At 51.8% G+C, this 26732-nt stretch overlaps 2 protein-coding genes across 26 annotated transcripts in view; one reads left to right on the top strand and one right to left on the bottom strand.

Moving 5' to 3' along the window:
* The window catches only part of PAPLN (papilin, proteoglycan like sulfated glycoprotein), a 36881-nt gene extending 16004 nt beyond the window's left edge, over positions 1-20877 (top strand). For 2 of the 3 annotated variants that reach the window (XM_055288885.1, XM_055288884.1), the window contains 16 exons: positions 16-223; positions 777-959; positions 1138-1279; positions 5261-5341; positions 5557-5833; positions 6985-7105; positions 7432-7570; positions 8634-9111; positions 9930-10067; positions 10494-10618; positions 10871-11009; positions 11653-11790; positions 12783-12910; positions 13005-13113; positions 14828-14994; positions 18795-20877. In XM_055288885.1, coding sequence (XP_055144860.1) covers positions 16-223; positions 777-959; positions 1138-1279; positions 5261-5341; positions 5557-5833; positions 6985-7105; positions 7432-7570; positions 8634-9111; positions 9930-10067; positions 10494-10618; positions 10871-11009; positions 11653-11790; positions 12783-12910; positions 13005-13113; positions 14828-14994; positions 18795-18964 — 2743 coding nt within the window. In that variant the 3' untranslated portion in view covers positions 18965-20877. Of the gene's footprint in view, positions 1-15; positions 224-776; positions 960-1137; positions 1280-5260; positions 5342-5556; positions 5834-6984; positions 7106-7431; positions 7571-8633; positions 9112-9929; positions 10068-10493; positions 10619-10870; positions 11010-11649; positions 11791-12782; positions 12911-13004; positions 13114-14827; positions 14995-18794 lie in introns of all 3 variants that reach the window. The other variant, XM_063644176.1, reaches the window with a different exon arrangement.
* A 610-nt stretch (positions 20878-21487) lies between these two features.
* The window catches only part of NUMB (NUMB endocytic adaptor protein), a 205041-nt gene continuing 199796 nt past the window's right edge, over positions 21488-26732 (bottom strand). For 12 of the 23 annotated variants that reach the window (XM_055288896.2, XM_063644214.1, XM_063644215.1 and 9 more), the window contains one exon: positions 21488-23567. In XM_055288896.2, the coding sequence (XP_055144871.1) occupies positions 22852-23567 (716 nt within the window). In that variant the 3' untranslated portion in view covers positions 21488-22851. Of the gene's footprint in view, positions 23568-25543; positions 25685-26732 lie in introns of all 23 variants that reach the window. The other 11 variants (XM_055288892.2, XM_063644220.1, XM_063644205.1 and 8 more) reach the window with 1 other exon arrangement.

Below are 26732 nucleotides of genomic sequence, written 5' to 3'. Positions count from 1 at the left end.
TCCCCTTCTTGCCAGCTGGAAGGCAGGGCCATGGACACCCTGCTCGGCCTCCTGCGGAGGAGGCTCCCAGTCCCGCTCTGTGTACTGCATCTCGTCTGATGGGGCCGGCGTCCAGGAGGCCGTGGAGGAGGCCGAGTGTGCCGGGCTGCCTGGGAAGCCCCCTGCCATTCAGGCCTGCAACTTGCAGCGCTGCGCAGCCTGGAGCCCGGAGCCCTGGGGAGAGGTCAGGCCCCTGGCCTGGCTGGGGCTGGTGCTGGATCTGGGCAGCAGCCGGGAAGGGCTGGGGTCTTGTCCTCTGCTGTGGAAACTGAGGTCCTGGGAGGTAAAGTAACCGGTCAGGTCATCTTGGAAGCTGTGGCCAAGGCTGGGACCAGAAGCAAGTATCTGGATGACTGGTCCAGGGCTCTTCCTTTTTCTCCAGGATCCCAGGGCAGGGCGGGAAAGGCCTGGGCAGGAAGAAGCTGGGTGTGTTGTTTGGGGGCAAGGGAAGGGGCTGGCAGTGTCTAGGCTGCCAGTCATTGCTTCTAGCACCTACATATATTCAAGTTGCAAATGGGTGGAAAATACAAATGGGTGACAACCTCAGTCTGTTGTCAGTAGCCATGGTTCAGGCTGTGTGACCTCAGGGGAGTGACTCAGCCTCTCTGGGCCTGGGAAGGACATGGGCAGTTGGGTGCTATCTGCCTCCACGCCAGGCTGGTGGGCCGCTAGCTGTCCGAACTGGCGTGGCTCCTCGGGGCAAGGCCGAGCTTCTGCTGACAGCCTTGTCCTTGCAGTGTTCTGCCAGCTGCGGCGTCGGCATCCGGAGGCGGAGCGTTACTTGCCGGGGTGATAGGGGTTCTTTGCTCCATACCGCAGCGTGCTCCTTGGAAGACCGGCCACCTCTGACTGAGCCCTGTGTGCATGAAGACTGCCCCCTCCTCGGTGACCAGGCCTGGCTTGTCGGCACCTGGGGTCTAGTGAGTGCTCTCCACCCCCACACCTGCTGCCTGACCCTGGTCTCCGGCAGATGGCTGCACACGAGCGCTGTCCTTGGACCTGACACGCGCCACTGGGCACCTTCCCCTGCCTCTTCATGTGGGTCCCCACCCCAGCCTCACCCTCAGGGTCTCTCTCTCTCCCACCCGTGGGCCTCAGTGCTCCAAGAGCTGCAGCTCGGGCACTCGGAGGCGACAGGTCATCTGTGCCATTGGGCCGCCCAGCCATTGCGGGAGCCTGCAGCACTCCAAGCCTGTGGATGTGGAGCCTTGTAACACGCAGCCCTGTCATCTCCCCCAGGGTAAGGACAAGGAGGGTTGGGAGGAGCCCGGCCCAACCTCTCTCCCATTCGCTACAAACCCAGCAAGCATTGTCCTGCCTCGGGGCCTCTGCCTGTACTGTGTCAGCCCTCTGGACCCCACTTCTCCCATGTCTCCCCCCGCTGAACCCTTTGCCATCTCTAAGGCCCACCTGGTGTGCAGCCCACCAGGCAGCCCTGCTTTCCTCCGCTCAGCAGTAGCATGCCCCCGCCCCTCTGGCCCCCATAGCATGCTGTCATTTCTGTGGGACCCTTAGATTCGTTTCCTTGTGCTGCTGTGGTTGTATACGGCTTGTTAGACCTACCCACTATAAGCTTCTTGAGGACCGGGTCCCCAACTTCCATATTCCTCTTTATACCCCCATAGAACTTACCTGACACAGTTAGGCACTCAGTGAATGTTTGCTGAATGACTGAGTGAGTGACTGTGTGCTGAGGGAGGGAGGCAGTCCAGGAAGGAGTGTCTCCACATGCCACTTCTACCTGTGTCTTCTTCCCTTCATCCCCATCCCACTGTGAAAGGAGCCTCACAGGCATGAGGGCCTGCTGGAGAAAGGGCACTGAGGCTACTGTTTGCGTGGTGTGAGGATGCCACATTGAGGAAGGGTGTGGGTTGTGGCTGAGCTGGGGATGGGGGTGGAGGGGTGGCCTCATGATACTGCAGGGAGGCATGTTTGGCCTTGACTCACTCGTGATGGGGACTCTATGAGCTGTAGGGACCTTGAGATGAAGGAAGGCAGAATTTCTATGAGACATGTGACAGGTGTGGCTAAGAACCAGTGGCCTCAGAGTCAACAGCAGGCTTGGGTTCTGATCCACTCCATTGCTGACCAGTTGTGTGGCCTTGGGCAAGTGCCCCACCTCTCTGATTCTGTTTGCGCATCTGCATAGTGGGGTTAAAAAGAGTGACTTTCCAGACCGTGGTGGGTCATGCGGCACAATGCCTGACCACGTGGAGTGGCTTGCTAGCTAAGCAGAGGGTGGAAGGAGTGGTGGTGAGGCCTTGTGGGGGAGCTCGGCCTCACTGACCATCCAGAGGGCCCCTGGTGCCTCAGCCGGGGCCTAGTCCTTGGGGCTCACCAGCAGGAGAGCCTTGGACTCCCAGGGGTCTAGCTCTCCATGGAGTCAGTCTGTTCCCCAAGGCCTTGTTGGCTTCTAAAAGAGGTGATCTTAAGCCTGTCCCAGGGGCTAGCAGGACTTGCATAGAAAGGAAGAAAAGGGCCAGGGGAGGATTAATCCCAGTCTGTAATCCCAGCACTTTGGGAGGCTGAGGTGGGAGGATCGCTTGAAACCAGGAGTTTGAGACCCGCCTGGCCAACATCGTGAAATGCCGTCTCTACTAAAAATACAAAAAATTAGCTGGGCGTTGTGGCAGGTGCCTGTAATCCCAGCTACTTGGGAGGCTGAGGCAGGAGAATTGCTTGAACTTGGGAGGCCGAGGTTGCAGTGAGCTGAGATCATGCCATTGAACTCCAGCCTGAGCAACAAGAGTGAGACTCCGTCTCAATTAAAAAAAAAAAAAAAAAAAAAAAAGATTTTACCACATATCTGTTGGAGTCTTCCAACCCCAAATTATTGTTTTAAATATTCTTGGGGGCTAGATGCAACTGCTCACACCTGTAATCCCAGCACTTTGGGAGGCCGAGGCAGGCAGATCACTTGAGCTCAGGAGTTCAGGACCAACATGGCAAAACCCCTTCTCTACTAAAAATACAAAAATTAGCTGGGTGTGGTGGTGTGTGCCTGGAATCCCAGCTACTCAGTAGGCTGAGGCTCGAGAATCACTTGAACCTGGGAGGTGGAGTTCGCAGTGAGCTGAGATCGCGCCCCTGTACTCCAGCCTGGGTGACAGAGCAAGATTCTATCTCAAAAATAAAAAGATTTAAAAAAAAATAAATATTTCTAGGGATTGGCAAGATGTAGTCCATGTGGGAATGGAATATTAATTTTACTTTATTATTATTTTGAGACAGGGTCTCTGTTGCCCAGGCTGCAGTGCAATGGTACAATTATAGCTCACTGCAGCCTCCACCTTCTAGGCTCAAGGGCTCCTCCCACATCAGCCTCCTGTGTAGCTGAGATCACAGGTGCAGCCCACCATGCCCAGCTAATTTTTTGATTTTTTGTTGAGATGGGCTCTTGTTATGTTGTCCAGGCCGGTCTTGATCTCCTGGGCTCAGGCAATCCTCTCGCCTTAGCTTCTCAAAGTGCTGGGATTACAGGTGTGAGCCACTGTGCCTGGCCTACTTATTTTATTCTTTATAACTTTCTTCCATTATATAGTAATATGCTTATTTTGGAAAATTTGAAACACACAAATAGAAGGGAAGGGCACCCTGCCTCCCAAGCACTCAGAGCAGCTTTCACTATAGGCATGATTTCAGGGGAGGTCTTATAGGGTTTCTCTTATGTAGCATTAAAAAAAAATTCTTATTGTCCTAATTTTATCTACTTATCCATTTGCATATTCCAACAAGATTTTGTGATGAAAAATCTTTTTGAAAATTTTAGGGATGTTGTTTAAATAAATCCATATACCATAAAAACCACCCATTCTAATGGCACAGTGATTTTTTTGTAAATTTACAAGTTGAACAATGTGATAAAAACTTTAAACATGCCAAAAAGTTGAAAGAAATGCATAGTGAGAAGCCACGTACACACTATCTCAATCCCACAACTAGTATTTGGCTATATTTGTGTTTTCATTATCTAGTTTCTTTCTTCTTCTTCTTCTTCTTCTTTTTTTTTTGAGACCTAGTCTCGCTGTGTCGCCCAGGTTGGAGTGCAGTGGCGCGATCTCGGCTCACTGCAATCTCTGCCTCCCAGGCTCAAGCGATTCTCCTGCCTCAGCCTCCTGAGTAGCTGGGATTACAGGTGCGTGCTGCTGCGCCCAGCTAATTTTTGTATTTTCAGTAGAGATGGGGTTTCACCATGTTGGCCAGGCTGGTCTCGAACTTCTGACCTCAAGTGATCCGCCCGCCTCGGCCTACCAGAGTGCTGGGATTGCGGGCGGGAGCCCATGCTTGGCTCATTATCTAGTCTCTATCCCTTTGTCTATTCATCCAATTTTTTTAAAAATGGAATTTTTTTATGGAGGTGAAATTTACAATAACATTCAGTTAACCCTTTTAAAGTGTATAGGTTGGTGGTATTTAGTGCATTATTTCAATCTCTGATTGTAGACATCCTAGTGGGTGGGAAGCAGGACCTCATTGTGGTTTTGATTTGCATTTCCCTGATGACTAATGACATTGAGTATCTTTTTATGTGTTTGTTGGCCATTTGCATATCATCTTTGGAGAAATGCATAAGTTCTTTACCCACTTTTTAATTGGATTATTTGCCTTTCGTCAATCCAATTTTTTTAAAAAGTATGTTCTGTTTTTTGTTTTATGTGGCTGGGATCATAACACGTGCACATTTTATATCGTAATCTGGTACTTTTTGCTGAACATGTAAGATTAGCATTTTTCATGCTAGGTGCAGTGGCTCACACCTGTAATCCCAGCATTTTGGGAGGCTGAGTCAGGAGGATCACTTGAGCCCAGGAGTTTGAGACAAGCCTGGGCAATATAGAAAGACCCTATCTCTACAAAAAAAAAAACAAACAAAAAACAAAAGTAGTCCCAGCTACTCAGGGGGCTGAAGTGGGAAGATCACTTGAACCCAGGAGGTTGAGGCTTCAGTTAGCCATGATCACACTACTGCATCTCAGCCTGGGCGACAGAGACCCTGTCTCAAAAAAGATGAGCATTTTCTGTGTCACTAGAGACCTTTGAAGAGTGGCTGGGCATTTTTTGAAATCCTGGGTCGTGCTCCTTTTCCCTTGGGCTGTCTCAGGTTCCCAGGCCCTGCCTGGGCAGTGGGGTAGAAGCCAGTGCTGGGCAGGGCTGGCCACAGCTCAGGCCCATCCTCTCTTCCTCCCTTTCCATCCCACATGGACCTCCTGGCTCCCTGCAGAGGTCCCTAGCATGCAGGATGTGCACACCCCCGCCAGCAACCCCTGGATGCCGTTGGGCCCTCAGGAGTCCCCTGACTCAGGTGAGAGCTTCGTCCCATCCCCCACTCAGAGCCCTGTAGTCTTTGTGTCTGAGTGGATGGTACATGGGAGTGTGGAGGTCACAGCTGGGTGCAGCCATGGCGGAGGGGAGAATGGTCCGGGGAACGGAGGAAGGTGGGTCCAACGTGGACAGGTGTGGAGGGGAGGAGGAGCCAGGTGGACGCACTGTGTGTCTTTTGCTTCCTCTTGTTTCTAGATTCCAGAGGCCAGTGGTGGGCAGCCCAGGAACACCCCTCAGCCAGGCGTGACCACAGGGAAGAACGAGTTGACCCCAGGGGCGACCAAGGCACCCACCTGTCAGCCCTGGGACCCGCTCCCTCTCTGCAGCAGCCCCCATACCAGCAACCCCTGCAGTCAGGCTCAGGGCCCCATGACTGCAGACACAGTCCTCATGGGTGCTGCCCCGATGGCCACACGGCGTCTCTCGGGCCTCAGTGGCAAGGCTGCCCTGGGGCCCCCTGTCAGCAGAGCAGGTGGGTGCTGGAGACAGGTCTTCCTCCTCTCCCGTCAAAGAGGGAAGGTGGGGCCCCTTGGGTGGGCCAACATCTCTGATCAGAAGAGGGCTGGGGTGGGTGTGCAGAGCTCAGGAATTGGACGCCCAAGCTTTCCTCCCTGGGCTGCCCTGAGCATGAGATCTTGGGGACTTGGCTTCCTGTGGCTGAGCTTCTTGATGTGCTGAATGGGGACACAAACCCCCACCTTGCTGCTGAGTGTCAGCCTATGGAAACACAGCCTGAGACTCTGAGAAGGCTCTGGGTGCGATTCTAGCTCTCAGATCTAGCCAGGCTCAGGGAACCCACGGTAAAGGCTGGACGAGGGCCAACCAGCTCCTCACAATCTTCCTAAGGGTCCCGGCCACTCCCGCCTTATGGATTGGGTCCGAGTCATCCCACTCCTGCCACGTGCCCTCCTTCTGCCCCTCCTCCTTCCATGGCCTGCCCTGAACGCGTCCCCAGTGTGCTGTCTCAGAGACCGGGTGCTTCTGGGCCCAGACTTTGTGGCCAGTAGCCTGGGGGCAGTTTCCAGCTCAGACACTCACCGGCTATGTGCTGGGTGACTTGGGCCACGTGACTTAACCTCTCTGATCTTGGGTTCCTCTTCTGAGAACTGGGAATGATGACAATCATGATGGGGTTCCTGTGATAGTGAAGTGCATCACAGCAGGCCTGGCACAGAGAGGGCCCCGGGCACCCTCCCTCCTTTCACCTGGCCTCCTGGCACCTGGTGGGCAGGTGTGGAATAAATGGTGGGTTCCTTTGAACCCCCTCTTCTGCCAGGTCTCCCATCTGCTTCTGTTTTGTAACCCCCGCTGTGAACTGACATTTGGTCAGGCTCGGGTGAACATCCCCCTTCTTGGTTTTGTGGGCTGTGCAGTTGAGGCTCTGCCAGTTATGAGGGGCACAGCCACCGCTTATTGTGTTACGGCTGCCCTCCCTGGTAGCTGCTAAGAGTCAGTGGATGTAGGCAGAGATTGCGGCACACAAAACACACGGGGACACGTCCTCTCTCACCCGGGTCCCCACCCTGTCAGCCCCCACCATGGGGAGCCTCAGAGCCTGGGTCCTGGGATGCAGGGAGCGTGGGGGCAGGCTGGTCAGTGAGGGGCTGTGTGATGTCTGCCTAGGTACGGGTGCTGCCCTGACAGGGTATCTGTCGCTGAGGGGCCCCATCACGCTGGCTGCACAAAGTCGTTCAGCGGTGACAGCACTGGGAGCAGGCCCAGGTCAAGGGCAGTGGCTTCTACAGTAAGTGTCTGGCCTGTGGGAGGGGAGCAGGAGGCCAGCCCCTGAGCCTGCTCAGTGTCACTGTGACCCAGGATCTTTGCCACTTTGGCCTCGGAGAAAGGAGGTCCCTGCAAACCTGCTGACCTGGGTCATTCTCTGGAGGGTACCTGGATTCAAAGATGGGCCTGGGGTGGATAAGGGGTTTCATCCAACATTCTCCTGGCCTCTGGTCTCCCCTGGGCTGGGGTTCTGGCCCCTCCTTCCTGCCATCCTCCCCGTGGCAGCCCAGAGTCCCCAACAGTGGCCAGATCCACTGCCCACTTCCCAGTCATGGGTTTCCTCCCCAGGTCCACAACACCCACCAGCCCCAGGCCCAGCAGAATGAGCCCAGTGAGTGCCGGGGCTCCCAGTTTGGCTGTTGCTATGACAACATGGCCACTGCAGCTGGTCCTCTTGGGGAAGGCTGTGTGGGCCAGCCCAGCCATGGTGAGTGGACACCCCCTCTCCTTCTTGATGGGTAGACTCTGCTCCCACCACGCCTCCAGCCCCTACCCGGGACCAAAGACCTTCCTACCAGCTCAGTTATTCATTCATTCCTTCCAGAAATGTTGATTGACTGAGTGCCTGCTAGGTGCCAGGCCAGAGAGCAGTGCCAGGGTGTTCTCGCATCCAGCAGTTTGAACCTGCGGCCTTCTGGCTGCTTCTGGGAACTGGGGAGGGTGGGAGGTGGGGATCACAAGGGGCTGGGAGGCCAGTCTCATGCTTGGGAGTCAGCCCCTTCTGAGGCAGAGCCGGTGCAGGGCAGTTAGTGCTGGGATGGGCAGGGGTGCCCTGACCCTGCCTGGAATGTGGGTGGAGTAGCAGGAGCTGAGTGCTGGAGGGGAGGGTAGGGGGCAGGCAGGTCTTTGAGGTTGCAGCCCTGGATGAATGAGTAGAGCTGGTGGGAACCATCATGAGGACCTCAAAAGCCAGGCTAGGGCTGTGGTCAGGGCTTGCAGGAGGCACCCATGGTCATGTCTAAATGTGGAGAGATGGGTCAGGTCATGCTGGCGAGGGCTGCTGGAATGGCAGGCTGGGTGCTGGAGGTGGGCTCAGTGGCCAGTCGGTGCAGCATCCTGGGGACAAGGGCAGGCCCTTGCTGGGCATCTTCACACGCCCTGGGTGGCTCAGTTCTGTGTCCCTATCACAAGCTAAGCAGGCAGGTCACCCTCTGGGCCCACTTTGCGTGTGACTCCAGGTGGTCTGGTGGCAAGGAGGGCCAAAGGTCCAAGGGAGCCGGCCCAGGGAGCCCTGGCCCTGACCTCCCAGAGGCTCTAGCTCTGTGGGTGAAGGCTGCTGTGGTACCAGCCGGGGGCAGGTCTGCACAGTGGACAGACTCTGGTGGAAGTGTCCTGGATCCCAGGGCCAGGTCAGGCCCCCAGACAGGGGTGTAGACATGCTTTATAAATCGGGAAGGGCCTGCTTCCTGAATCGGAGGCTGAGAGAGGATGAAGGGTGCAGCCTTAGTACTGGGCACCTCAGTGACATATATCACATCTGTGCCCCACAGCCTACCCCGTGCAGTGCCTGCTGCCCAGTGCCCATGGCTCTTGCACAGACTGGGCTGCCCGCTGGTACTTCGTTGCCTCTGTGGGCCAATGTAACCGCTTCTGGTATGGCGGCTGCCATGGCAATGCCAATAACTTTGCCTCAGAGCAAGGGTGCATGAGCAGCTGCCAGGGATCTCTCCACGGGCCCCGTCGTCCCCGGCCTGGGGCTTCTGGAAGGAGCACCCACACGGATGGTGGCGGCAGCAGTCCTGCAGGCGAGCAGGAACCCAGCCAGCACAGGACAGGGGCCGCGGTGCAGAGAAAGCCCTGGTCTTCTGGTGGTCTCTGGTGGCAAGACCAACAGCCTGGGCCAGGGGAGGCCCCCCACACCCAAGCCTTTGGAGAATGGCCATGGGGGCAGGAGCTTGGGTCCAGGGCCCCTGGACTGGGCGGAGATGCTGGATCACCAGCGCCACCCTTCCACAGCTCCTCCTACAGGTGAGGCCCACCTTCCCCAGGTCGGGGGGTTAGGACGCCCAGGCCAGGAGCATGCCAGTTGGAGCTAAACCCCTGAAGTCAGCCGGCCCTCCCTCCCCATCCCTAACTTCTGTTTCTCCCGAGAGCCCTGCTTGGTGGGCCTTGTTGCCGTCATTCTACAGATGCAGAAGCTGGGGCTTCAGAGACTTGAGGCTACTCTGATGTCTAATAGACATCTGTACAGATGGTGGCTCCAGGGTTCTCCATCAGATCTCGCCAGTATAACCCAGGGCCTGTCTGGCTGGAAAAGCTTATTGGCTTCATGACCTTCGGCAAGTCACCCAACTTCTCCAAGCCTCAGTTTCTTGACCTGTAAAATGGTGGCATTACCTCCTGCCCTGTATACCTCACAGGTGTGGGTTCTGGTCAAGATGACTCTTGGGACTGGGTCATATTAATGAGGGATTTGGGAAGGTTAAAAACAAAATTAAAAACACTGTGTTCCACATGGGTTGAGCGTGTAGTTTAGCCCCCACATGAACCTGGTGTGTGCCGTCCCTCCTGACCTCTCCCCGCCCCCCGGGGCTTTGCACCTACCTTGTTGCTGCTATAAGAACAGATTGAGGCAGCGACGCCTGGGGGAGCTGGGGGCAGGTTGGGGAGGGTGGATTCCTGAATCCATGGGCTTCTGGGGCTCTGCTTCCCATAGGGACCCTCTAGCCCCAAAAGTGCCTGTGACAGGATGGGCCCCAAGCTATCTGTCATGGAATACACTGCTTAGGGTGGTTCTGGTCCTGGCACTCGTGCCAGTCAGCAGATCTTACTTCCCACCTCTCCAGGATTAGCTTGGCAGGTGTGGAGCCCTCGTTGGTGCAAGCAGCCCTGGGGCAGTTGGTGCGGCTCTCCTGCTCAGACGACACTACCCCGGAATCCCAGGCTGCCTGGCAGAAAGATGGCCAGCCCATCTCCTCTGACAGGTGGGTGAGAGTCCCCTCACCTCCTCTGACAAGTGTGACAGCCCCCCACCTTCCCTGACGGGTGTGTGTGACAGCTCCCCCACCTCCTCTGATAGGTGTGACAGCCCCCCTCCTCCTTTGACAGGTGTGTGTGATGGCCTCCTGACCTCCTCTGACAGGTTCACGTGACAGCTCCCTCCACCTCCTCTGACAGGTGTGTGTGACAGCTCCCTCCACCTCCTCTGACAGGTGTGTGTGACAGCTCCCTCCACCTCCTCTGACAGGTGTGTGTGACAGCCTCCTCTGAAGCATTTCCCCAGCCTCGCTTGGGTGGGAGGGTGCTCTGTGGACTCTGTTCCCCTCTGGCACGAGCACCAAGGCTGAGGGAAGACTCACTGTTGCCCTTGGGAGCCCAGAGCTCATGTCCCCCCACACCACCCCACTCAGGCACAGGCTGCAGTCCGATGGCTCCCTGATCATCCACCCCCTGCAGGCAGAGGACGCGGGCACCTACAGCTGTGGCAGCACCCGGCCAGGCCTCGACTCCCAGAAGATCCAGCTTCGCATCATAGGTCTCTGTCCCCACCCCATCCACAAGTGCATTCTCAGGGGCCCGAATGGGAAGGCCAGGATGGGGAGCCTGACCGAGGGCTGCCTCATGCTAGAGGGGCCTAGGGTGTCTCTCTGAGTCAATTTCTCCTGCTGGCAGGGACCACCCTGTGGCCCTCATTTATCCATAAGTCCCTGCTGGTCTCATGGCCCACCCTTCCTTCCACTCCCTTTTCCCCACAGCTCACACCTTGTTTCTCTTGGCCTCATGACAGGGGGTGACATGGCCGTGCTGTCTGAGGCTGAGCTGAGCCGCTTCCTTCAGCCCAGGGACCCAGCTCAGGACTTTGGCCAAGTGGAGGCTGCTGGGCCCCTGGGGGCCATCCCCTCTTCACACCCACAACCTGCAAACAGGTAAGAACTCAGCAATGCCATCTTGCCCTCCCCCATGCCAGGGCCAGAGCCGTGGGTGTCAGTAGGTAAGGAGGGGAAGGTCTGCTGTGACCAGGCCTTGCCAGCCCCTGTTCAGGGCTCTGGGAGGCCAGGCCTAGAGAAACAGGGCTCCCAGAGCTGGGCCTCTTGAGGAGGAAGCTTCTGGGAATGGTGCAGTTCCACAGGCTCAGGACTCAGGAACTGAGGAAGGGAAGGGCACACAGAGCTAGAGGGCCTGAGCCGGCTTCTTTGGGGAGCGTCTTGGGCTGGCCTTAAGGAATGGTTCAGTTTACAGAGGGGGTGTGGAGGACCGGAGGGGGTGCCCAACTCAAAGACCTAGTGGCAAATGTGCAGGGTGGGGGGTGACAGATGGGGATCCTGGCTGGTGGGTGTGTCTGGCCAGCTATGGTGGACAGGCAGGGAGTGGTGGTGGTGGGGAGGCAGCTTTAGACTTCACCCCAGGTAGTTATTGACAGTTTCCTAACCAGAACAAGGCAGGAGATTTTAGGAAACTGAATCTGGCTCGAGAGGGAGAAGGGGCCACCAGGCTTGTGCAGAGGTGCCCATGGAAGTGGGTGGGGGCAGCGGCAAGGGCCCCTCATGCTGTGGGCTGCTTGTTTAGCAGGCTGCGTTTGGACCAGAACCAGCCCTGGGTGGTGGACGCCAGTCCAGGCCAGCGGATTCGGATGACCTGCCGTGCCGAAGGCTTCCCGCCCCCAGCCATTGAGTGGCAGAGAGATGGGCAGCCTGTCTCTTCTCCCAGGTTTATTTGACTCCTCTCCCCTTCCTCCTATTCTGCCTCCAGCCCCACCTTATCCTGTGGAGGCCACCAGAGAAGGAAGCGGCTAAGGCATTGTCATGGCCAGTCCTGAGCCGGACTCCAGGGCCTCTTGAGAGATGGAGCAGCTGGGCAAAGGGCTTCTTGGGTTGGCTAACATTTGAGTCTCTGGGCCTTTCCAGAATGTGGTTAGTGGACAGAAATAAGAGGCCAGCTAACAGAGGTGATGACAGAAGGAGAAAATGGAGTCAGAACACATTCCCAGCTATAACCATAATCACTACCCTTTACGGAGCAGGCACTGAGTATGAGGCTTGTTCTCTATCACGTGACCTGCAAAAAAAGCCATATTGAGCAGGTGCTGTTTTTCCCCCATTTTACACACAGAAGCTTAACATCACATAGCTTATAAGCAGAAGAACCAGTATTTGAGCCCACTAAATGAGTATAGCAAAAACTAGAAACCCAAACTGAAATTTTGTATCAGAAAACTTGAAGTGGTTTATATGGTTAAGCTTAAAAGCCAGACATTTTTGGCCAGGAGCAGTGACTAACGCCTGTAATCCCAGCACTTTGGGAGGCCGAGACGGGTGGATCACGAGGTCAGGAGTTCAAGACCAGCCTGGCCAAGATGCTGAAACCCCATCACTACTAAAAATACAAAAATAGCCAGGCGTGGTGGCACATGCCTGTAATCCCAGCTACTCGGGAGATTGAGGGAGAATTGCTTGAACCCGGGTGGCAAAGGTTGCAGTGAGCCGAGATTGCACCACTGAAAGCGTCAGCAGCTGCAGGTGTAAAGTCTGAGGCCAAATGGTCCTTCCGTCAGACCCCACCGAACACTAGGGGATGCTTAGCCTCTCACCAGGGACCTGGAAGACCTTGTGTTCCCTCCTTGACCCCATGCTCGAGGGATGGAGCTGGAGGAGAGGGGAGGCTCCTTGGGCTGGAGCCAACTGGCTGTACTTGGTCCCCAGACACCAGCTGCAGTCTGATGGCTCCCTGGTCATCAGCCGAGTGGCTGTAGAAGATGGCGGCTTCTACACCTGTGTCGCTTTCAACGGGCAGGACCGAGACCAGCGATGGGTCCAGCTCAGAGTTCTGGGTAAAGTGGCAGTCCTGAGTGGCCTTTGAGCTCAGGTGGCATGGGTAGGGCAGGATTTTCATAGTGGCTGACAATGATTTGTCCTTGTGCCCAGGGGAGCTGACAATCTCAGGACTGCCCCCTACTGTGACAGTGCCAGAAGGTGACACCGCCAGGCTGTTGTGTGTGGTAGCAGGAGAAAGTGTGAACATCAGGTGGTCCAGGTAAGGTCTCTATTCCAAGCCGTTCCCACCCCGACCTACACGACCTCAGGTGTGGGTGTCCACCTTTCTGCCAGGGATGTCACTGTCACCACTGCTTCCATTCCGGCTTCCAGGCCTGGTGCTAGGGGAGAGGGCTGCAGCACCCTCATCCCTACAGAGCGAAGCTCTGTAGGGCCACTGGCTGGCTGCTGGTTGGGCTACACTAAGGTTTCCTAACCTCAGCACCACTGACAGTTTGGAGCTGGTAAGTTTTGGTTGCTAAGGGCTGTCCTGTGCTTTGCAGGATGTTTAGCAGCATCCAGGGCATCTACCCACTAGATGCCATGGGCACCCTCCCTAAAGTCATGACAATAAAGAATGTCTCCAGACCCACTGCCAAATGTCCCCTGGTGGCACAATCTCTCCTGGAGCTGTGAGCCATTGGACTACACTCAGCTTTGTGGACTTCAGTGGTCTTTTACCCCAGATCAATTGGTTTTATATTTGTCCATTCATTTAGTAGACATTTTTTGCCTCCTCTTTCCCTGTAATGTGTCGGGACTAGGCTAGGTTCTGGGGATCCTGGGGTCACCTGAGCCCCAGAGTACTCCTGGGCAGATGGCCCAGCGTCCCAGGAGCTCCACATGTGTTTTGTTGCAAGTGCTGTCTGTGCACAGAGGAGTGTCAAGGAAGGGGGGCCGGGAAATGACTTTGGCTGCACCTTAATAGCTAAGAATGGCAAAGGATGTTCTTGGTAGAGGAAGCAGCAAGTGCCAAAGGTGGGCATTTGAGAGAGGACACCAGGATGGGAACCAGCCTGTGCACTGGCCGGGGGAGGTGATGGGATTGCGGAGGGCATCTGTGTCTTCTGTGGCCTTGAGCCCAGGGAAGGCAGTGGGAGCTGCTAGAGGTTTCCCCACTGGTGTGCTCAGTCCAGCCATGCCCGATCACCCTGTCAGGCCTGCTTCTCCATGTTGGCCTCTCCTGGATCTTTCCAGCAGTAAACATGCATAGAACTCCCCTCTTCACAACCACCTTCCATTGAGCCTCTATGTCCCTGCAGACCCTGCGCTGACACGGTGTCCCCTTTACAGCTGTCCATGTTGGTTGCCTCTGTCTGTTCATCTCCCTACTCACTCCTCAGGGCCTGCAGTGGGGCCGCACATCAGCCCCTGCTCCAGGACACTGTCCTGGCCAAGGTCACTGCCTCTCTCCCTAACTCCACTGGACACCTTGCAGTCTTTACGTGACCTGTAGTGTTGTTCTGCTTGCCGTATGCTCCTTCTTGAAATTCTCCCTTCCCTCAGCTCCAGGAACCACTGTCTTCTGGTGTGCCTGAGGGCCTGTCCTTGGTTTCTCCCTGTGTGACCTGGACCACCTCATAGACATGCACTTTGCTGCGTCAGTACGATGCTGACACACTATCTGGGTCTGGACTCTTGAGCTCCAGACTTCAAATCTGAGGCCTCCTGCTATCTCACAGGCACCCCAAATTTGAAATAGCAGAAAATAACCTCACCATTCACCCCAGCCTTGGATCTCCCAAGGTTGGAGGGGCACCACCATCATCCAACCTAGAAACCTTGGTCATTCTTGATTTCTCCCTGTCCTCCACCTGTTTGCTCTCAAGGGGTGGGAATGGTTGGCCCTGGAATGGCCTTTGATTACCTCTTCCCTCTGTCTCCCAGGCCTCCAGAGGCCCTTGATGGCTCTTCCAGTGTCCTCTCTCCTCCAGGAATGGGCTACCTGTGCAGGCTGATGGCCACCGTGTCCACCAGTCCCCAGATGGCACGCTGCTCATTTACAACTTGCAGGCCAGGGATGAGGGCTCCTACACATGCAGCGCCTACCAGGGGAGTCAGGCAGTCAGCCGCAGCACCGAGGTGAAGGTGGTCTCACCAGGTAGGAAAGGTCTATATCCGGGGTTGGGAAGGGCATTCCCCAGTATATTTACTGGTTCTCGAGGGCTGGCTCTGCAGTCTGAGGGACTCTGGTTTGAATCCTGGCTCACCCTGCCAGTTGCTGGTAGTGTGACTTGGGGCAACGGGCTTACCTTCCTGAGCCTCATTTTCCTCCTCTCTACAGTGGGGCTGCTCCACCACCTGAGAGGGCTGTAGTGGAGATGAAGGAAATGATGCTGTGCTGGGCCCCTGGAGATAGCTTAATAGACATTAATGCATGCAGGACATTCAGACTCACCGATTTTGAGACATATGACTGACTGGAATTTCATTATAAAACTTAAGGCAGACCACTAAAATCTGTCCACTGTAATCAGGGTGGCAAAAAGGTGGTTCTATGACTGAAAAGTGCCTTTATGGCCATTTGACCATATAACCCAGAAAGGAAAGGGCAGGGATTATCATCACCATTTTACAAATGAGACAGGTATGCAGAGAGCATAAGTGGGGTTTCCACCGGTCACACAGCAAATGTGGCCTACCTGGGACTACAGCCCATGTCTTTTGACTCCCCATGTTTTTTTTTTCCCCCACGAAATTACTATACTTGTACCTATGTGGAACCTTACTTGCATCATTTGATATTTGACATCGTAGCCTTACCTCCTCTAGGTACTACTCTGTCATACTTCAACAAATCCAAATTGCCTGTAAGATGCATTATTTTTGTACCAAGAAAAAAATGCTGCCAATGAAACGACACCATTCTGATACCATCAATTAGGATGCAGACCAACTTGAGAGATGTGAAAATAAGTGCATATCAGAACTGATGAAACAGATTGTGGTTCAGAGTTCACACTTACAAGAGATATGTTCAAATAAGCAGGAGGGAAAGGGGGAAAGGGCTTTGCTCGCCCCCCAGCCTGTGCTTCCTTGTGTCCTTGGTTCTTGTTCACTGAGGGACTGAAGACAGAGTGGTACCTCGGGCCAAGTTGCCAATTCTCACAGGCCTGATACAGACCTTGGGAGAGTATGCCAGGCTCGGAGGTGCCAGAGCCCTTCCTGCCTGGTCTTCTGGGCATTCCTGACAATCAGGGCTGCAGCGCCACGCCAGGAGCACGGTTACACTCAGAGGGGCAGGCCTGGCTGCCTCCTAGCTGCCAGGCTGAGGGTGGAGACTGGCCAGTACTAGAAATTGAAGGTCTGTGGCTGAAATGTTGCTTTGTGAGTGGGACTGAATTGTTGGCTTCCTGTCTATGATCTCTTTAGAGATAGCCTCCCCAGGGCCCAGCTCAGTGCTTGGCATCACTAGGTGCTCATGTTGTGGCAGGAAATGGTGCCCAGCGGCTTTTTTCTCACCTGTTGCTCGGCAAGCGGGAGGGAGGGTTACAGGGTTCCTTCCTGCTGCTTCGCCAGCCCCGCCGCCTTGACCTCTGTCCGGGGCCTCGCTCGGCCCACCGTCTCGCTCCGCCCACTCGGCCCGGCAGGCTGCGCTCCGCTGGCGCTACCGGCGCCGGATTGGCGCCGGATTGGCCCGGATCCCGTGCCCGCACCGGTGGCGGCCCCGCGCTCAGCCCACGGCACAGGGGGCTTCCGCGGTGGGTGCTGACGTATAGACAAGGGGAACATGGTGGCGCCTGAAAGCTCGGAGATGCCAGCAACCGCGGAGCCCCAAGGGGGTGTTACAGGCACAAATGTTCCCGCTGCTCGCAGCTCGGTGAACGGGAGCGTTAAGTTCGTTCTTCCCTCCATTCCCTCCTGCTCGCCGAGCTACAAAAGCCGCAACACTCAGATACTTGGTGACTGAGGGCCTGCCTGCACAATGATGAAGTGACATTGGCGAAAGCACCACACTCCAGGGACTACTTTTCACCTGTATCATGTCCAGAAAATTGACCTTGTCTACATAATAACCAAATCAAGGCTCTGAGATAAAGCAAAATGCAGATTCACAGTGAGAGAACTGTCAAGAGGACCTAGACATTATGTTTGCTGTTAGCTCCAGATGGGATTATATGGAAAACCAAACTATAATGAGAAACTTGCCTGATACCTGGTCACCACGCTGAAATGGCCTGAGACGTGTGTTCCAGATGGGACAGACATGACCTCAGTCTGGCCACTCTCCTCTGGTCCTCTGCTGGCTGCTCTCACCTGTTCATTTTTTGTTGGGTCACACGGCGTGAGGCTGCCTAACCCTGCCCTACTCATGGTTGGGTGGCACATTGAATTTCAGTGTTAGCACCAGGGTAGGAGGCCTTGGGGTAGTCAGGCTGAGTTTAAGGGACATAGCTCTACTGGGAGGACTTCTCAACATCGCTGTGAAGTAGGTTGCTGTTATTAGTCCCATTTCACAGATGAAGAAATGTGCATAAAGGGCTTAAGCAACTTGCCCAGAGTTACCCAGCTGGCAAGTGGCAGAGCCCGGATTGAGCCCAGGCAGTCTGGGTCCAGAGCTGGTGTGCTTAATCACTATGCCGAGTTCCCACTATGATAAGTCTTGGGCTGTACCAGCTCAGACAGAGTTGATACCAAAGTTACAGACTTTTAGAAACAATATGCATTAATGGCTTTGTTATCTATGTAAATTTAGGTAGGTAATAGTCTGGTTATACCAATATACCAAACCTTTGTAAGGTTGTTCGCTGCTAGCGAACAGTCTTTTAGTGGTATTTTGTGAGTAAACAAGGGGAGAGAGGAGAAAGATAAGCTTTCTCTGGCTGCCTGAGGTCTGACTTCAGGGAAGGTACCGCTCTGGTCTAAGTCAGCTGAGTCTTAAGAACCCCTTCCAGGAGAGAGATGAAGCAATAGAATGAAACTTTTTTTTTTTTTGAGACAGAATCTTGCTCTGTCACCCAGGCTGGAGTGCAGTGGTGCGGTCGCAGCTCACTGCAACCTCTGCCTCCTGGGTTCAAGCGATTCTTCTGCCTCAGCCTCCCGAGTAGTTGGGACTACAGGGGCACGCCACCATGCCTGGCTAATTTTTGCATTTTTAGTAGAGACAGGGTTTCAGCATCTTGGCCAGGCTGGTCTTGAACTCCTGACCTCGTGATCGACCTGTCTCGGCCTCCCAAAGTGCTGGGATTACAGGCATGAGCCACCACACCCAGCTGAATGAAACTCTTAATAGGGAGTTATGAGATACAGACGTTCCTAGTAAATTCAGAGGGAGAGAAAACAAGGGCTTTGTTCTTCAGTATAGTTAGTATTAGAGCCACCGTTAACAGGACTGTTTTCCTATTACCTTGTCTAATATGCATTGCTTCCTCTGGGGAAAGTGAAAAACTGGAAGGATGAGGACCCAGGTGACTAAGATAAGCTGGTGATATTGAAGGGACAAAATTTTGATGGTTGGAGGAACCCAGCAGAGAAAGGGAAAAGATAACAGAGCTCTTGCTAACTCAGAATTTTACTTGGGGCTGATCCTACCTGCTCTCCCAATCCAGAGGTGAGAGCAGTTTAGTAATTCAGGTCTCAAACGTAAGGAGTTAACTTCAAGAGATGTTTAATCATCCAGTCAATAAATATTTGGGAGTCTGGGAAGAGCTATTCACTGGGCTGAGGCCACAAATAATGGGAGGACCACTGCATGTTGAAGTGACGCCAACAAACAGGTAGAAACCACCATCCCTCATAGAGTTTGTACGTATGGTTAAAAGGTTACAGGGTAAGTGCACTTTGTTTTCAATCTGGCAGTTATAATGCTGTGTTCCTTTGAAGGAAATGAAATGGCAGGTGAGAATTTTCAGCATACACAGAGCTTCCTCACCACCTTCTCTCTCCCCTGTTGTTCTGCAGCACTCACGGCCCAGCCCAGGGACTCTGGCAGGGAGTGCATCGACCAGCCAGAGCTGGCCAACTGTGATTTGATCCTGCAGGCCCAGCTTTGTGGTAATGAATATTACTCCAGCTTCTGCTGTGCCAGCTGTTCACGTTTCCAGCCTCACGCTCAGCCCATCTGGCAGTAGGGATGAAGGCTAGTTCCAGCCCCAGTCCAAAATAGTTCGTAGGGCTGCGGAGAAAGGAAGATGGACTCTTAGCTTCCTCTCTCTGGCTGGCAAAGGAAGTTAACTTCTGGAATACATTAGCTCTTTCAAAAACCCACCCAGTGTTTAGCCTCAACGGCAGCCAGTACCAGCTTCCCTCTGTAGCCTTCAGCAGTTTGCATCTCTGACATAACCACAGGCTGCTGTTGTCAAGAAGGGCAATCCGTTTGGGTAAGAATAACCTTTACAGCTTCCCTTTATAATTTGTTACACAGGAATAGTTCAATGCATTTATTTTTTATTTTTGAGGCGGAGTTTGGCTGGAGTGCAATGGCGCGATCTCAGCTCACTGCAACCTCTGCCTCCTGGGTTCGTGATTCTCCTGTGTCAGCCTTCTGAGTAGCTGGGATTACAGATGCCTATCACCACGCCTGGGTAGTTTTTGTATTTTTAGTTGAGGCGGGGTTTCACCATGTTGGCCAGGCTGGTCTCGAACTTCTGACCTCAGGTGATCTGCCCGCCTCAGCCTCCCAAAGTGCTGGGATTACAGGCATGAGCCACCACGCCTGACCATCAATGCATTTTTTTTATTTTTTTGAGACAGAGTTTCGCTCTTCTTGCCCAGGCTGGAGTACAATGGTGCCATCTTGGCTCACTGCAACTTCCACCTCCTGGGTTCAAGCAATTCTCCAGCCTCAGCCTCCCGAGTAGCTGGGATTACAGGCATGTGCCACCATGCCTGGCTAATTTTGTATTTTTAGTAGAGATGGAGTTTCTCCATGTTGGTCAGACTGGTCTTGAACTCCCGACCTCAGGTGATCCACCCGCCTCGGCCTCCCAAAATGGTGGGATTATAGGCGTGAGCCACTGTGCCCGGCCCATCAATGTGTTTTAAAGCTAGCTGTCAGGGCTCCACTTAAAGCTGGGCAGGGAGATGTGTAATGATTTCAAAGTTAACACCTGTTTTCTAAGGGCATGCCAACTCCTGCTGTATCAGGGAAAGTATTCTGTGCTAGAATCAGCGATGGTTCATTGCTCTAGTCTCTCTCACCCTTCTAGGCAGTGCCTCAGTCAGCTCTAAATCCAGTGCAGAGGGTTAACAGCATAACCCTTGTTGGCAAAATGGAATAGATGTAAGACCTCAAATAGGGATTTGGGATGAAACAGTTGCAGTTAGCACTGTTATCTGAGCATGAACGAACTGGAAAAGCTCTTTACGTCATCAAGATATTGGACCTTGAAGCCCTCCTGAGGCCAACATGCAAATCTGGCTGTGAAGATTCATCTGACACCTGTGTAAAGCTGACCAGCCTGCTCTGTACAGTGACAATGAGGAGACCCTCTCTTCTTTAAGTAGGAATCTGTGAAGCAAAATGTTTGCTGCCAGAGAAAAATCAGACTGTCATTAAAAACAGCATTAGCAGGATGAGGATACCAATGGGGAAGGGTTGTGGGCAATGCAGTGACAGGGAAATGGCTTCAGAAATGGTTTGAGTTGGAAGACAACATTCTTCATCTCTCAGGACTTCTAATTCCTTGATGCTAAAAGAAGAGGCATGGATTCTATGAGCTTCCAAGTCCCTTTCCACTTTAACTTTCTACAAATCTTCCAGAGGACTGCCTAGAAGCAAAGGTTATTTCTGGACAAAGGAAGACAGGCATTACAGGGATGAAAGCTCTGAAAGGTGACTTTTATTGCCAACACACTGGCTGGAAAAGGGACAAACCACATCATGGGTGAGTGATACTTCTCAGTCTACTCATTCAACAAAGGCAACATGGGCTGGGGCAGAGGTCTTTTTTCATTTAATACTGGAAAAATACTGAAGAGCATCCATGTTCACTTATGGCTGGTTTTGCTACAGAAATTGGAAAATAAAGGCCACTTTCTTGAACTCCCCAGTTTAATTAAACCAGAATTTGGCCTAGTGGTATAAACACATCAGAAGGTTAAGTTTGAGGTTAACTAGCAGCTAACTAACTAGTTCTAATAGAACCAGTCACAGAATAGTGGGCTAAGATTAGAGGTAAAACTCATCCTAGGCCAGTGGTTCTCAACTTTCTACCACATTGTGAGCTTAAAAACCAAAACACAACCTGGGGGGTTCCCCTGCCCCACTAAAATTTTGATTTAATTGATCTGGAATATAGGCCAGGCGTTAGGATTTTAAAAAAACATCCTCAGGTGATTCTATTGCATAGCCCAGGTTGAGAAGCACTGCCCCAGTCCTGGGGTGGGGCTGAGATTCTGCATTTCTAACCAGCTCCTAGGTAAAGTCCATGCTGCTTTCCAGACCACACTTTGAGCAGCAAGAATCTGACTTTAGAGATACACTCAGGATTAACTTAAAGTATGAATGAAAATATGAATCTTAAGGGTATTTTTCTAGTCACTAAACTAGGGATTTGCAGCAGCGGTAGAATGGAGAGAGACCAAAAGAACGAAAAGTAAATTCATTTACTAATAAAGGAAAGGGGAAAGAACAGCCCTTCATGGGCAACAGCTTCTACCATGAACATTTATTTTTGTTAAAGCAGATTATAAATTTTCATCAGTACAAATATATATAACTTACATTTGATTGTAAGGCCAACGTTCAAAAGTAAAAATGAGATGAGCTCTCTTATTGTTATCCGAGGTCAAGAGGCTGCAACTGTCAAGGGGATGTTCTCACCGAAAGGGGGTTTGAGGGAAGAGGACACACACAAAGCTAATAAAACCAGAATCCCCATCCCCACAAAACTCATGGGAACAAAATTTAAAGGATAAAACGAAACCTACCAGGACCCATATTACAAACCAATATGGTAACCTGTGTTCCCTTCTATGGTATGAATGATTGATTATGTCACATTACCTTAGTGTTAAAGGATTAACATAAGGAAATTGCAGCAATATATAAAAGATATATTCTCTATAGAGCATATTTCGATAGATTCCATTAAAATGACATTAGGATTCCATCATAGCAGTATTGTCCTGGTTTTAAACCTTTTCCTTTATTTAAAAAAAACTACAACCTAGTGACTGTATTGGTCATAGCATGATTGTTGTTGCAATGTGCTACTTAACAATGAATGACAGAAAACAAGCTAGGGATCCTGTCTGCAGCTTCCAGCCTTTCCTTTTTACTTCAGTAGGCATCAATGATAAATCAATCTTATGTACAATTTCTTACAACTAACCCCTTTAACTTTGGCAAGATTACTTACAACTCATACAACTTTTTAATATCTGAGAACTATTATTTAAAATATTCTAAATGCATAAAAATAAAGATTTTGGCATTTGATATATATAATATTCTGTTACTCAAAATGGAAGCTCAACTTCTCCCTCAAAATATAGCTCTGCTGAGCAGTTGCTGATATGTCCCCCTGGGAATTCTGGCAGCATAGCCTGCCTCTCTCTTCCCTAGCCTGAGCACAAACCACTCTTCTTGATCTCTAATACAGGCCACTACTGACAGGAGGCAGGTGAATGGCCTGAAAAACAAAGGGAGATTGCTTTGCTTCCTGTTGTGTTTTATATTTCAGTAAATGTGCTTTGAATATAGATTCTTGTTCAGATACTTTGCCTCTCTGTTGCCAGAGATTTGTAAGGGGGTGAGGGAAGAGGGAGTACAGAAAGCAACATTTCCTTGACTTCTTTAGCCTAATTGCAAGCCAGCTTTTCTCTAGGAATGCTTTTTCCCACGTCTTTCGAAATCACCCCTCACCGTACTCTGGGCCTGGACTTGTTCCTTGGGACCTTTGGGATTAGTGAAAAGAGTACTAATCAATCAGGAGACAAAGTCTGTTTTGCTCCTTTGACCTCTACCCCCTGCTCCCTGTCTGGTATGGACAAGATACACAGCCATAAGGATTGCTTAAAGTTCAATTTCAAACGTCTTCTGTAAGTCACTGGAGAAAGGATTGGTAGGGGAGGGATTAGTACGCTGCTTGGACTTGTTTTCTAATGCAGCCCACTGGGCTTCAAAAGGATCCACTGGGCAGGTGCCTGTAGGAACCTCTGTATGCCTGTCTGCTGAGGCCAACCTGCCATCATGTACACCATTGAAAGCTGCAGAACCGTTGAGGTGCTGAGCAGGAGGCTTAAAGAAGGGACTGGTGGTAGCACTGCTTGCCTCGTAGTGAGGGAATGTCTGCTGCCTGACCAGGCTGGGTGACTGATGGGGGTGGGCAGCCTGAGGGTGGCCTGCAGTGCCAAATACATTGGCCACCATCTGGGAGGGAGTGATGCCCACCACAGGCACATTAGGGGCTGGATAGGGCATTCCATTGGCCACAGGATAGGACTGGGCAGGGACAAAGGCTGGCTGCAGGGCTGGGACCACACCCACTGGCACAGGCTGAGAGGTGAGGAATGCATTCCCTTGAAAAGGTGGTCCTGGCTGGGAGATGGCAGTGGGTGGAGGAGGCTGGAGAACTGGCTGCAGAGGAGCAGCTGAGGCCTGGGGCTGCTGAGCCCGGACGCTCTTAGACACCTCTTCTAACCATCGGTCGGCCTCAGAGGGAGTACGTCTATGACCGGCCTGGAAGAGACCTGGAGAGGCAGCACCAGAAGATTGAACCCACTCGGTCCCTGGAACCAACAAGATGAGACAAAAGGATCAGTTAGGGGCATCTTTCCTCACCTTATAATCTTGGTTATTTGAATGATCCTAACATGTACAACATGTCCCCCCTAATGGGACATTTTGTGGTTTTGCTAGGTAGGAGGAAAGTCTCTATTACCAACTGGGATTTTGTGGTAGGATGAAGAAAACTTGTCAAGATCATGCTGCTGTGTCAGCCACACTGAAGCACTGTCTAGATATGGCTCAAATGCATTAAACCAAGGCAGGTGACTGATGATGTCAGAAACCCCTCCCTGTTGCTATGGCTCATCCACAAAACAGAAACTAGCTGGTTGTGGTGGCTCACACCTGTAATCCCAGCTACTTGTGAGGCTGAGGCAGGAGGACTACTTGAGCCCAAGAGTTGGAGGCTGCAGTGAGCTATGACTGTGCCACTGCACTCTGGCCTGGGCAACACAGTGAGAACTCTGTCTTAAAAAAAAAAAAGCCACATGCAGTGGCTTATGCCTGTAATCCCAGCACTTTGGGAGGCCGAGGCGGGCAGATCACCTGAGGTCAAGAGATCAAGACTATCCTGGCTAACATGGTGAAACCCCGTCTCTACTAAAAATACAAAAATTAGCTGGGTGTGGTGGTATGCATCTGCAGTCCCAGCTACTCGGGAGGCTGAGGCAAGAGAATTGCTTGAACCTGAGAGGCGGAGGGTGCGATGAGCCGAGATACTCCAGCCTGGTGAGAGAGCAAGACTCTGTCTCAAAAAACAAAACAAAACAAACAAAAACTTAGCTTGCACATCCTCTAAAGGGCCCAAGGCAATTCATCTTCTGCTCTAACAGAGCAAAAAGAAAATAACCAGTGACCTGGCCATATCTTGCTGGCCTCTGCCTGGCTTCCAGAAATATGTTGTCTTTTTGGTGAACTGCCTTTATTACTATGTTAAAACCTTTTGAGGCTGGGTATGGTGGCTCACACCTGTAATCCCAGCACTTTTGGAGGCCAAGGCGCGTGGATCACGAGGTCAGGAGTTTGAAACCAGCCTGGCCAACATGGTGAAACCCCATTTCTAGTAAAAATACAAAAATTGGTTGGACCTGGTGGCATGCACTTGTAGTCCCAGCTACTCGGGAGGCTGAGGCAGAAGAGTTGCTTGAACCTGAGAGGTGGAGGTTGCAGTGAGCCAAGATCGTGCCACTGCATTCCAGCCTGGGTGACAGAACAATACTCTGTCTCCAAAAAAAAAAAAAAAACTTTTTGGTTTTATAATAGATGGTTTTTATACAAAAACTAGAAAGTACAAAAAAGCAAAAATGAAGTGCTTTTTGTAGCACTTTTTGTAGGCCTCCTATTGTAGGAGGCAGGGCCCCCTCTTTCTACAGGCATGTCTGCACATCACCAAATCTGGTGATGGATTCTTTGAGGTGGGGCCCTGGAATCTTCTTTTTTTTTTTTTTTTTTTTTTTTGAGACAGAGTATTGCTCTGTTGCCCAGGCTGGAGTGCAGTGGCGCAATCTTGGCTCACCGCAACCTCCGTCTCCTGGGTTCGTGATTCTCCTGCCTTGGCCTCCTGAGTAGCTGGGACTGTATGTGCATGCCACCGCGCCTGGGTAATTTTTGCATTTTTAGTAGAGACAGGGTTTCACCATGTTGGCCAGGATGGTCTCGATCTCCTGACCTCGTGATCCACCTGCCACAGCCTCCCAAAGTGCTGGGATTACAGGCATGAGCCACCACGCCTGGCCGGAATCTGTATTTTATAAAAGCTCTATGGGTGGTTTTGTTCCACAGTCCTAATGACTATCAATCTTATCTCTTTTGTTCTCCTTCACCATCCTTTCTTATGTAAGCAACTTATTTCCAGGAGGGAACATAGTTTTCCTGAAAGGATTCCTCCCTAGTTACCACTCAGCTAACTGGCTGAGTTTTAGAACCAGGGTCACTTATCTGATCCCAGAATCCTCAACACCATCTGTGGCCACCTTACCCGAACGTGTGGCTGCAATTTCCTTGTTAGCATCAGGGGCATGGGCCCAAGGGTTGGTTTCACGCACAGGTATTGCTACAGGTGCTAGAGCAGTATAGGCTGGCTTAGCAAGCACATGGAAGGCTGAGTCAGTGCCATTAGCTACAATGGGAGCAGACAACATCAATGGAGTTAATTCATGCAGGGTGTACAAGTTACCCCTTGGAGCCGTGTCAGTCAGGTGAATGTACAATACTGGTGGAATGGATAAGAGAGAAGAGTTGATGTTTGGGAAAACCATGATATCTTGCATTGGATGTACATCCCATTAGGCAAAGGGAATTAGAGGTTGTAATTTTTAAATGGTTGTACAGATAAAGTCAAATGACTGTTCTAGGAAAATATGTGCATGGGGAGTGGGGAAATGAAACCTACAAAAACAATTTCAAATTAAGGTGAACAGAGCTGCTGTGTTATAGGAGCAGCAAAAAATATCTAACTATTCTAGATATAGCTTAGCCTTTGGCATAATAAAGTAGGTATAGCATTTCCCTCTTCTTCACTTTTCCAAAAGGTCAAATTATATTAACAATAATACTGGTTAAAAATAGGCCAGGCGTGGCGGCTCACACCTCTAATCCCAGCACTTTGGGAGGCCGAGGTGGGTGGATCACCTGAGGTCAGGAGTTCGAGACCAGCCTGGTCAACATGGCAAAACCCCGTCTCTACTAAAAATACAAAAATTAGCTGGGTGTGGCAGTGTGTGCTTGTAATCCTAGCTACTAGGGAGGCTGAGGCAGGAGAATCGCTTGAACCTGGGAGGTGGAGGTTGCAATGAGCCGAGATCACACCACTGCACTCCGGCCTGGGCAACAGAGTAAGACTACATCTCAAAAAAAAAAAAAAAAAAATTACTCTTTGTTTCCTCCTCAAAAGTTAAAATGTATATATGATTCGTTATTACGTGCTAGTCATTAAGCTAGTATTTTACATGCATCATTTCATTTAATTCTCTCAAAAACCCCACGAGTCTGGTATTATCCCCCTATTACAGATGAGAAATCAAAGTTAGTATGTTTTCATTTGCTTGATTAATTTGTAATTTGCTATACAATTTCAACTTTTTTTGAAGGTTTTTTTTTTTTTTTTTTTAACTCTCCTGGTAACTCACGGAACACTTTTTTTTTTAACAAAGATTTTTTCCCCCTCT

This window comes from Symphalangus syndactylus, chromosome 8 (assembly GCF_028878055.3).
Source record: "Symphalangus syndactylus isolate Jambi chromosome 8, NHGRI_mSymSyn1-v2.1_pri, whole genome shotgun sequence".
Taxonomy (NCBI): domain Eukaryota; kingdom Metazoa; phylum Chordata; class Mammalia; order Primates; family Hylobatidae; genus Symphalangus; species Symphalangus syndactylus.
This window is presented reverse-complemented; position numbering and strand designations above follow the sequence as displayed.